Source organism: Lolium perenne, chromosome 4 (genome assembly GCF_019359855.2).
Source record: "Lolium perenne isolate Kyuss_39 chromosome 4, Kyuss_2.0, whole genome shotgun sequence".
Taxonomy (NCBI): domain Eukaryota; kingdom Viridiplantae; phylum Streptophyta; class Magnoliopsida; order Poales; family Poaceae; genus Lolium; species Lolium perenne.
In genome coordinates this window covers 322,334,587-322,346,349 of record NC_067247.2, presented here as the reverse complement: position 1 = coordinate 322,346,349, position 11,763 = coordinate 322,334,587, and the positions used below count along the sequence as shown (strand labels likewise).

Sequence of the window (11,763 nt, the reverse complement as noted above, 5' to 3'; positions counted from 1 at the left end):
CCGTGTTTGATGAAGACAATTAAAAAGATACCGACCACGATACTACCAGGGAAATCATAGCGAACTCTGCGAGCGGCCGTCCTGCCACTGTGCTCCATGCTCCATGCTCCATGGACACATCAAGTCGGTGGATTGCTTGCTAAGTATGCAAAATAATATAACCACCTGGTACATCTTTTGGTGAGATGTTTCTTTCTCGCATCCAAAAGCCTGTGCACCTAAGCTGTGTAGACAACGATGTTGTACTTCAATTGCAGCCGACGAAAGAGGAGCAGAGGAGGAGAGGAGCGAACCAACAATTAAAATCCAACGCCTATGGACCATAGGGACTATGCGCTATGCCGGAGCCAAATATTAGACATGTGCCTATCTAACAGTTTGGTGAGCTAAAAGCGTTGATCTTTTAATTCACTTCGATTGGTGCTTTTGTTTATCAAGTATGGACTATGGACAGAGAATGTAGCTAATATTATGTGGAAGGCGAAATGGGACAAGGTCTATAGACCAGACAAACCTTGGTAGGCTATGATATCAATTCAAATCTTCCTAAGTGGGAAAGATAAGAACTGTGTTTCTTGTCTTTTTATCTATTTAACTTTGTTGTTCTTATTTAATCAGAGAACAAGAAAAAAAAATCTAGAGAGATAAAGTATACATGCTTAGATCCGCAATAAGAAATTCTTATATTGTGGGCTACACATAAATGGCAACATATGATAAAATTTAGAGATTTGAAAATATACATGCTTAGGTCCACATGTTTGTCATTTTGTCTTAGCTTGGAATACAAAGTATTTAAAACTGATATTTTGCATGTTTGTTGGATAAATCATTGACTACATCTGGATTTTTTAAATATTTAACTTGTAAATGTGATTTTTTTTAAACGGTGAGTTCACTAGTGCCTGGGTCCCAAATATCTCCACTCTTGTTGAATCAAAAAGTGTGTTTGGTTCCCGGCCCCTTGTGATCACTTTGTCTTGAAAAAATTCAAAAACCATACTTATAAGTTTCCAGAAATTCTGAAAAAAAATCTAGACATTGTCAATGATTACCTACAAGCACGAAAAATCACAATGAGAAATTCTTATACTATGGGCTAAACAAAAATGACAAAATCTGAAAATTTGAAGCTTTGAAAGTATACATGCTTAAATCCACACGTTTGTTTTTCATTTTTGTGTACCTCACAATATAAAAGTATTTGAAATGGATATCGTGCACGTCTGTTCGATAAATCACTGGCTACATCTTTATTTTTTCAATTATTTTTTGAAACTTGTAAATGTACACATAAAACAATTTAATCAATTGAAGGAGCTCTGACAGCATGCACCCAGCAGAGAGCTTTCTCGTGGGACCTGACTGCAGGAAAAAAAAACACACATTAAGTAGTCACCAACCGAACGTCAGGCCAATACAATTTTGTCCCCTACCCAGTTCCATTATTTGCTTTTGCTGATACACACTCCATGGACGCAGAAGAAGAGAGTATTAGATTAGAGGTTCAAGATGATGGGGATCATGAGCTGCTCCTTCCTCCTCTCCTGGTATTTTTTTTTTTCTGAAATGCGTTTGGTTCCGTTGCTCCGCTAGTCTTGCCTTTGCGTTTGCCTCACTGCTGTTGCCGGCAAGGGCCAGGAGTTAGTCACTTGGATTGGTACGGTTAGTTTTGAGGGCAAGCAAAATTTCTGCTCACCGATGAAGATTGCACCAACGACCAAGTGCAAACTCTGACAACATACTTTCAAGCTTGGTAGATCCTAAATGGCTAAATGAGAAACCAAAACCATGCATTAGCCTTAGCCATAGCAAAACCATACCGAGCAAAGTCCTTGCTCATGCGCGAGGAGAGCCACACCCCTTGTCTCCAGTGCTACATGCTTCAGAACACGCCGATTACGCTCCTTCCAAACATTTTCGAATAGCCAGGAAAACCGACACCAAACCAAACCTCCTGAATTAAAGGGCATCTCAAAAAGAGGTATAGAAAAGTTTAGGGTTCAGTCTCCAGATTAACCACAGTGAGAACCCGGCTGTGGAGAGCCAACCATGCGGGAGAAAAAATCACCATTTAGGCTCATCCACCGCCTTCCAAAACTTACTCATAAGGAAAACAACCGAGCTTCCCAATAACTAAGCCATGTAGGCAGATTTGGCGGAATAAGCCCCATCAGAGGTGCAAAACTAATGGATCGAATCTCCTGGGTTATGGATTTAGCTATTCATAGATTTTCAGTGAAGCGCAATGAATTTTTTGAATACGTAGTTTCAATCTTTGGGATTCATTTGGAGTTCGGAATTCACACAGAAATTTCAGTTGAACTTACTAAACAGTACCTTTTATTTTTCCATGCTAGGGAAATTAAGGGACGCAACTTGGTGCGTTTTATGCCCTTCTTTGGTTAAGACTGAGCCTGGGTACTGCTATTTCTTAGCAGGATGCAAGTCTTTACACAGGTGATGGGTCTGTTAACATCAAAGGGCGTCCTGCAACAAGGCGCACCACAGGAAATTGGCGAGCATGCTTCTTCATACTAGGTAACACAAATTTGTGTCCTGCATAACTTTGGCAAATGTTTTACTGAAGAAACTTCTTATTGCCTCATAAGAAATAGTTATAACTAGTGACCTATTTTCCTTAGTAAGCATAGGAATGATTTAACTTCTAACCAATTTGGTGATGTCTGGTAGTTACTCCATAATACTACACCAGCTTAATAAAAAAAAATCAATTATAAGATCATATGTTTACATGCATATGGTAAGGAAAAGTTTTAGCTCTCATAAATATTGTTGGTCATATGCTATGGTAAAGAACATTTTGGGATTGTTGTGCATATTTTATATATTCAGCAACGATGTTTGGGCAAGTTTCAAGGATGCTAGTCTGGTGACAGGGAATGAGTGTTGTGAGCGTCTCGCCTACTATGGAATTGCGAAAAACCTAGTCACTTATCTGAAAGTAAAGCTTCATCAAGGCAATCTTGAAGCTGCAAGAAATGTTACCACTTGGACGGGGACATGCTATCTGACTCCCCTCATTGGAGCCATCTTAGCAGATTCCTATTGGGGAAAGTACTGGACTATTGCAGTATTTTCATCAGTTTATTTCACTGTAAGTACAAGATCAAGGAACCCTCGACTTTTCTCTATCTACTTTGTTACATAAAGCTCCATGATGACATGGAAAGCAATGTGCACATTCCACTCAGTATTTCTGAGCACTTGAACAATTGAATCCAAAGATAGTATGTTTTTCAGTACAAATAATGAACATGTGGCCTTGTTATACCCAGTTTGGTTTTATCTAATCGTAGATTTGTGCATCTAAATATTTTAAATCACCCATATGAAGAATAATAGCAGACCATTGTTCTTAGAAAACATTAATCGTGTATAACCCTTTTTGCTGAAGGGTCTGGCAATTTTAACGCTTTCAGCGTTGCTTCCAACACTTCAACCACCTGCATGTTTAGGGTCTGTTTGTCCAGAAGCAAGCTTACTTCAGAATGGCGCATTTTTCCTGGGTCTCTATATGATTGCCCTAGGGGCTGGAGGCATTAAACCTTGTGTGTCACCCTTTGGGGCTGACCAATTTGATGACAGTGATCCAACAGAGAGAGTAAAGCAGGTTTCCTACTTCAATTGGGGCTATTTCTGCATAAATATTGGTTCATTCACATCGGGCACTCTTATTGTTTGGATACAAGATAACTTGGGTTGGGGAATTGGATTTGCAATACCTACTGTATTTATGGCATTGGCTACCGCAAGCTTCTTTGCAGCCTCAAATATGTACAGATATCAGAAACCAGGTGGGAGCCCCCTTACCAGAGTGTGCCAGGTCGTTGTCGCGGCATTCCGCAAGTGGCATGTAGAAGCGCCACATGATACTTCTCTTCTTTATGAAATTGATGGTCAATATTCAGCAATATTGGGAAGCCGCAAGCTGGAGCACACGAGCGAACTTGGGTAATTATATTTTGTCCTGCATCTTGACATGCTTTTAGTATGATATGTCGATAGTATTAATTAAACAACAGAAATTTGCAGTAATGAAGACAATAAAGCATGAAACAACCTTTCGTAAGGTTTTAAATTTGGCGTTGGTAGAATATAAATAGCTAATTGCAAAAAGGAAATAGGGATAGGGTTATGCATAGCCTGGATAAGGTTGTCATGCTCAGTACTTGAACAGTTCATGGTGCGTACTGGGTAGTAGGTACACAATACAATGAGCATAACGGGCGCTACTGGTGTTGGTAGTCATCAATCTGATATAATTTCAGGATAAGGCCGGACTATCCCTTTTTGGATGTGATATAGGTAGCTTGCCTCGTGACTCATATTATTGTTGTATGACGAGCCTCCCGCCGCCGCTGCGCCTGCCCCCGCGGCCGGTCAAAGGACCGCGCCTGCGAGCAGGTCGCCGGCGAGAGAGCGGATCCCGGCCTCCGCGCGCATCGGCCCACGCTCCGAGGTCCACCGTGTCAACCGCGCCGCCGAGCTCGACGCCGAAGGCTATCAGCGGCCGCGCCGCAGGCACCACCAGCGCCGCGCTCCACCTCGTCCCGCGCCAAGCCCCCGCCGCCGCAGCACCTCTCCGGGGAGCTCAGAGCTCTGCTTCCGCTGCCTCGACCCCGGCCACCGCGTCCGCGACTGCACCAACAAGGTGCGCTGCCGCACTTGCCTTGTGCTCGGCCACTCCTCCGCTGACCGGGAGACGTGCGCACGCGAGCAGCAGCAGCGCCGCCTCGAGGCTGACCGCGCGCGGGAGCGCCGTGACGGCGGCCGTGCACGCCCTCAACCACCGCCGGCGCTGCTTGAGACGAGGCCGCCGCCGCCGCCCCCCATCACGGCTTCTCCACCGCCCGCGGCCCCTGCCCCTGCCCCACCCGCCGCCGCGCCTGTGCGTGTCCTCCTCTCTCGCTCTGTTGAGATGGAGGAGGCTGAGCTCACGCTGCAGCGTGCCATGGTGGCCACCATCACAGGGACCAGGCCCGTCGTGTCCGCGACCGACATGGAAAACGCCCTCTATGCCATGTTTGACCTTGCTCCCGGGGACTTCACCGTTCACCTCCACCTGCCCGAAGACTTCCTGATCCTCTTCTCCACCAGAGCCACCATGGACCGCGTCGCAGGCGAGCATCTCGTCAACACTGCCAACTTCTCCTTCCTCCTCCGTCCTTGGAGCAAGCTCGCCCACGCCGGCACGGGCAGGTTGGATCAACGCGTTGAGCTGGAACTCCGCGGCATCCCCGCCCAGGCCTGGCACCTCTCCACGGCGGAGCACATCCTCGGCTCGGACTGCTGGATCGAGCGGCTGCACCCGGCGACAAGATCCCGCACCGACATGGCCATCTTCCGCGCCACGGCGCGCACGAACAACCCGTCCGCCATACGCGCCCAAGCCGTCTTGGAGATCGTCGAGATCGTCCCGTCGCACGTCCCGTCCGCGCCACCCACACTCAGGACGCTGACCTACTCCATCGACATCCGCGTCGTGCCCACCAGGGCCGGCACAAACGGCGGCACGCGCCCTCCTCAGGCTGGTGACCACGATGATGCGCCGGGCACGCGGCAATGGTAACCAGCAACGCGCCGGCCAGGCGCTGGCCACGGCCGTTCCCGCCGCCGCGACGAAAGCGTCGCCGGACAGAAGGTGCTCCCGATGGTCGCGCCGACGGCATGGCCATTGACTCCATTGGCTGGACTGCTCCGCGCGCCGCTCGGGCCGACGGAGTTGGCGTCGACGCCACCTGGGGCCGTGCGGCGGCGCCGCCGCTGCAGCAAAGACTGGTGGGCCCTTGGCCTGCTCAACGTGGGGCCCGCCGTCCTCGTCGCTTTGCCAAAAAGGGTAAGGGCAAAGCTCGTCAAAGCTCCACTGCTAGGATGGAGTACAGGCCCAAAGCTGCCACGCCACCGCTCCCGTGCCGACGGGATCGGAGCCGCAGACCGTTGCACACGCAGCCGCGGCATTGGCGTTGCGCCATTCGCCGAGCCCCCGTCTCCACATCCACCGGGGCCCGCCGAAAGCCTGGCCCCTCGGCGTGTAGCGCGGGTGAGGACGACGCCGTCGGGGCCTCTTCTGCCATGCCCGACCAATGCGACAATGGGGATCGGTGCACCCTCCCTTCTCAGATGCTTTTGGAAAGCGAAGTTGCCGATTCCATGCCATGCCAAGCTGCCACGGCCTCTGCGGCGGATCACTTGTCGGGGCAGGCTGGTGCTAGCTTGGACCTCCCTCCGTCTTTGGTTTGGAGGGTTCGGAGACCGGTCGGCGCCTTTCGTGTCGACCTCGCACTACACTTTGAAGAGCCATTTCAAACTGCTGTGACCTTCCCGCCCCTAACCCGGCCCCGCTTACGGATGCTCCTGGCGATGAGGCCAACTCCACGGCCCACGAGACACAGCCCATCACCATCCTTCGGCGGCCCGCCTCCGCTGCCCCGGCGGCATCTCCGCAGCCCGGCGTCAAGAGCATGCAAGCCGCTCGCCTCCGCCGATCACCATGCGTAGAACAAGGCCACGACCGCCGCCGCCACCGACCACCACCCAGCCTCCGGTGCCACTGGACGCTCGGCGACTTCCTCACCTGCGGCGACCAAGCATGTTGACTCGACCCTCCCCACGCCGAGAGAAGGGCGCGCCGGCAACCGCTGAACTTCTCTCGCGGCGTGGCCGTTACGCATCGACGACGGCCTCCTCAAACGCGCCGCCGCCCACGGTGAACGACGGGCGCACGTGCGGGTTCTTCGCACGCTCGGCATCGTGGGCACCAACCGAGGGTGATCACCGCGGGCTGAGATGAAGGCCTTCGACGACGTCTTCGCCGCTCCGATCCCACTCGCCGTCCTCACGGCCATTGCCGCTCTGGTCGACAGGCAGCTCCCTGCTTCCCTGGGCTCCCCCATGCCGTCCGATGCGCCGATCACGGCTTAGTTGTGCTTCACATTCCCTGTCGATCTCGTCTTAATGGATTTAGGCCTTAAGATTGTTGTTTGGAATGTCCGTGGTCTCAACGCCCGCGCACGCGAATCGCGATCCGCACTCTCCCTCGCCACCACCGATGCATCCATCGTGTGCTTCCGAGACGAAAATGGAGTTGATTCATAGGAACATTGTACTCGAGACGCTTGGCTCCGAGTTCGACGACTACGTCTACCTGCGGCGGAGGGCACCCGTGGGGGCATCTTGCTCGCTGGAGGACCGGAAGAGGTGACCGTCACCGATCCGATGTTCACGGCGAACGCGCCGAGCGCCAAGGTCCGCACGCCCACGACCACGGCTGCCCCTGGTGGATCACCGTAGTTTACGGACCACAAGACGATGCCGCCAAGATTACATTCCTTCAGAACCGCGTGACATCCGCGCCGAGTGCACCGGGCCATGGATGCTTTGTGGAGACTTTAACCTCATCTACAAGGACGATGACAAGAGCAATGGGAACCTTGACAGGCGCATGATGGGGCGCTTTCGCCGGCTGCTAAACGACCTCGCTCTCAAAGAGGTTTACCTCAATGGAAGGCGATACACATGGTCAAACGAGCAATCTCCGCCGACCCTTGTCCACCTCGACCGCGTGCTTTGCACCGTCGACTGGGAGGAGCAGCACAGCCACTGCCACCTACGTTGCATTGCATCCGTGGTCTCTCGATCATAGCCCGCTACTCCTCGACTGCTCCCCCTTACCGCCAACCCACCGCCGATTCCACTTCGAGGACTTTTGGACTAGCCTTGATGGATTCGAGACCACTGTCGCGATGGCATGGCAGTCCGTCGAGGACAGAGACCCCTTCCGACGCTTGGTCTTGCGCTTGCAGGCCACGGCGCGATGCCTCACGAGCTGGAGCGCCCGCTCCGTTGGCGGCATAAGAGATAAACTCGCCATCTCCAGGGTGTTGCTGCTCAAATTTGACAAAGCCCGGAGGACCGGCAGCTTACCGCGCGCGAGGAGTGGCTGCGCAACGCGATTAAGCGAGGTTATTTGGGCCTGGCTTCCCTGGAACGGACGATCGCGCGTCAGCGTGCCCGGATTGCGGCCCTCAAGGACGGTGATGCCAATACCTCGTTTTTCCATCGGCAGTGCTCTTACCGCAGGCAGAAGAACAGGATTCACGCCCTGGACGTCAATGGCACGGTGCTCACCGACCCAGCTCACATGGCAGAGGCTGCGTTCCAACACTTCGACGGGCTTCTGGGCACGGACATGAGCCGCGATTGCACTCTTCACCTCCAGGACCTGATCGAGCCTGACGCCACCCTGGATTGCCTCGAGGCCCCCTTCGGCGAGGAGGAAATCTGGCAGGCCGTTAAACGCCTGCCCGCGCGCAAGGCACCTGGCCCGGACGGATTTACGGCCGAGTTCCTGCGCGCTTGCTGGACCATTGTTAAGCATGACATTGTCGCTGCATTCCAACAGCTCTACGAGATGCGCGGGCGCGGGTTTGCCCAGCTGAACCAGGCATTGCTCACGTTGCTGCCCAAACATGCCGGCGCCAGCACGCTACGCGACTACCGGCCCATCAGCCTCATACACCTCGTGGCCAAGCTCTTCGCCAAAGTCCTCGCCCTGCGCCTCGCCCCCAAGCTCGACAAGCTCGTCAGCCCCATCCAGAACGCGTTCATCGCCGGCAGGAGCCTACACGACAACTTCGTCCTGGTTCGCCAGAGCGCTCGCCTGCTGCACCAACTGAGGAGCCCACGTCTGCTCATCAAACTTGACCTGGCCCGCGCCTTCGACTCCCTGTCATGGCCCTTCCTCTTCGAGGCGCTTCGGCAATATGGCTTCGGTGATCGCTTCTTGGAGTGGCTGGCCGTGCTCCTAGCCTCCGCCGACACCGCAGTCTTGATCAACGGCGACCCAGTCCGCCAATCTGGCACCGCCGTGGCTTACGCCGTGGAGACCCGCTGTCCCCACGGCTGTTCGTCCTGTTGTTGATACCCTCGGACGGCTTTTCCGCCGCGCCACCGAGCTCGGAGTGCTACGCCGGCTACACCCACGTCGCGTGCTACCATCGATATCGCTCTACGCCGACGACGTCATTCTGTTCTGCCACCCGCTTCGGGAGGAGATCGAGGCCGTCAAGGCCATGCTCGAGCTCTTTGGCCGCGCGTCGGGACTGCACGTCAATTACGGCAAGAGCACGGCCACTCTCATACGCTGTGCCCCAGAGGAGGCGGCGCCGGCCATCGCCCTGCTGGACTGCCCTGTCGCCGAGCTGCCCATCACTTACCTAGGCATTCCGCTCACCATCCGCAAGCCCACGAGCGGACAACTGCAGCCGATGGTGGACAAGGTGGCAAGCAGATTACCCACCTGGAAGGCCGGCCTCATGGGCAAGGCTGGCCGCCTCGCCTTGGTGAAATCCGTCCTGGGTGCGATCCCTATTCACCAGCTGCTTGTCCTGGCTCCTTCCAAGAAGATCCTCAAGCTCATCGTCAAGATTGAGCGAGGCTTCCTCTGGTCGGGACGCGCGGCCGCCAATGGCGGGCACTGCCATGTCAATTGGCAGCGCGTCGCCCGTCCCCTAGCCTACGGTGGCCTGGGGGTCCATGACCTGGAGAGAACCAGCATGTCCCTGCGCTTACGCTGGCTATGGCTGAGCAGAACGGACGGCCGGCGTGCCTGGCATGGCCTGGAGCTTCAATTCTCCGATCAAGAACAGGCCCTGTTCTTCGCTTCCACGACTATGATCCTCGGCAATGGCCGCGACGCCAAGTTCTGGGACGACCGATGGATTGAGGGCCGCTCGGTGCGTGAGATCGCGCCATCGCTGTTCAAGTGCATACCAAAAAGACGCCGCAAATCCCGCACCGTCGCCGATGGGCTGCAGGGAAACACTTGGGCCTCAGACATACACGGCAACCTGGGTATCCAAGAGATCGGCGAATACCTACTCCTTTGGCGAAGGATCGAGGGCACGATGCTCAGCGGTGAGCCGGATCGGCTCAACTGGAAGTGGACTGCCTCGGGAGTATATTCTGCCAAATCTGCCTACATGGCCACTTTCCACGGGTCCACGGTGTGCCCCGCGGCCAATTTCATCTGGCGCACCTGGGCGCCCCAGAAGGTCAAATTCTTCCTCTGGCTGGCCCTCCAAGATCGCTGCTGGACCGCGGAAAGGCTTGCTCGAAGAGGGCTGCAGCACCACCCCAGATGCCTGCTTTGCGACCAGCTGCCTGAGACTATGCATCATCTTCTGCTGGAGTGCCCGTTTGCCAAGCAAGTTTGGCATGAGGTGCTCTCCTGGCTTCGGATGACATGTAGGATCCCTGGCGCCGAGGACGCCTCGCTCAGTGACTGGATGGCAAAGGTCAAGCCTGCACTCCCAAAGCCGCTTCGGAAAGGGTTCGCATCAGCCTCCTTGCTCATACCTTGGATGCTCTGGAAACACAGAAACGACTGCGTGTTTGACAGGGCCCAGCCATCGACGCAGACACTGCTCGCCAACATCAAGGAAGAAGCTTGTCTCTGGGCAAGGGCGGGTGCTCTAGGACTGAGAGCCGTCCTTCCAACCAGCTGGGATGTGCACTAGGCATACCATCCCCTACCCTGTATCACCGTCTCCTAGGAGATTTGTAATTACAACTCTTTCTTTTCAATGAAATGAAGCGCAAAGGTCCTTTGCGTTTTCTCGAAAAATACAACATTTCATCTATCTCTTTGGTATAGATTCCTTGACAAGGCTGCCATCATCTCATCTGCTGATGCCAAGACTGACCTTTTTACAAACCCATGGAGAGTATGCACAATCACCCAGGTAGAAGAACTGAAGATCCTCATAAGAATGTTCCCGATCTGGGCGACTACTATCACATTCAGTGTGGTGTATTCTCAGAACTCTTCCATGTTCATAGAGCAGGGAATGGTTCTTGACAAGCAGGTTGGATCTTTCAATGTTCCTCCCGCGTCCCTCTCAACTTTCGATGTAATCAGTGTCATGTTCTGGATTCCACTTTATGACCGGGTTATCATGCCTATAGCTAGAAAGTACACTGGAAGGGAAAAGGGTTTCTCTGAGCTACAGCGGATTGGCATTGGATTATTCATGTCCATTGTTGCAATGGCATCTGCAGCTCTGGTTGAATTGAAGCGGTTAGAGATTGCCAGGTCTGAAGGTCTTATTCATGAGAAAGTTGCTGTTCCAATGAGCATTCTTTGGCAAATACCACAATATTTCTTTCTTGGTGCTTCCGAGGTTTTCACTGTTATTGGTCAACTTGAGTTCTTCTACAGTCAGGCCCCAGATGCCATGAGGAGTTTATGTGCTGCACTTGCACTCCTTACGATCTCAGTGGGTAGCTATTTAAGCTCAGTCATATTGACCTCGGTGTCCTATATTACAACTCAAGGGGGAAATCCTGGATGGATCCCAGATAACCTAAATGAAGGCCATCTTGACCGGTTCTTTTGGTTGATTGAAGGGATCAGCTTTGTGAACTTGCTGGTTTATATTGGTTCTGCAATGAGATACAGATACAAAAATGTGTGATGGTCAAAATTACTGTCAGTCAGTTTATTACTTGTAATTTCATATTTCATATTCATGGAAACAATCAGCTGCCCTTCCTCAAGAAAGAGACTTGAAGTTGTGTTTTATTTGCAATTCCTCCAGTGGTTTATTTCATATGAAAAATAACTGGTGATTAGAATTTGTATCAAATCGGTGTCACGAGAGTTGATGCCTAATTGCAACCTTTTCATTTTACAAGCATCCCATGTTCTTTCAAAAGCGATCCATAAATCACTTTTGTACT

At 52.7% G+C, this 11,763-nt stretch overlaps 1 protein-coding gene across 2 annotated transcripts; it reads left to right on the top strand.

Annotated features, from left to right (window-relative positions):
• The first annotated feature begins 1,436 nt into the window (after positions 1-1,436).
• LOC127296270 (protein NRT1/ PTR FAMILY 8.3) lies at positions 1,437-11,612 on the top strand. Of its 2 annotated transcripts, none has more exons than XM_051326305.2 (5): positions 1,437-1,550; positions 2,442-2,541; positions 2,901-3,118; positions 3,419-3,975; positions 10,679-11,612. In XM_051326305.2, exons 1-5 carry the CDS (start codon positions 1,473-1,475, stop codon positions 11,496-11,498), a joined length of 1,773 nt encoding a protein of 590 aa, XP_051182265.1. In that variant the 5' UTR covers positions 1,437-1,472; the 3' UTR covers positions 11,499-11,612. The 2 variants fall into 2 exon arrangements, with proteins under 2 accessions (XP_051182265.1, XP_051182264.1); XM_051326304.1 differs by having other exon boundaries at positions 1,442-1,550; positions 2,439-2,541.
• Positions 11,613-11,763: the final 151 nt, after the last annotated feature.

Excerpts from the sequence above, each read along its gene's own strand:
- LOC127296270 (XM_051326304.1), top strand. The coding sequence starts at position 1,473 with ATGGACGCAGAAGAAGAGAGTATTAGATTAGAGGTTCAAGATGATGGG. Across the intron at positions 1,551-2,438 it reads TGCTCCTTCCTCCTCTCCTG|CAGGATGCAAGTCTTTACAC; the intron begins GTATTTTTTTTT and ends GCTATTTCTTAG. Across the intron at positions 3,119-3,418 it reads TTTCATCAGTTTATTTCACT|GGTCTGGCAATTTTAACGCT; the intron begins GTAAGTACAAGA and ends TTTTTGCTGAAG.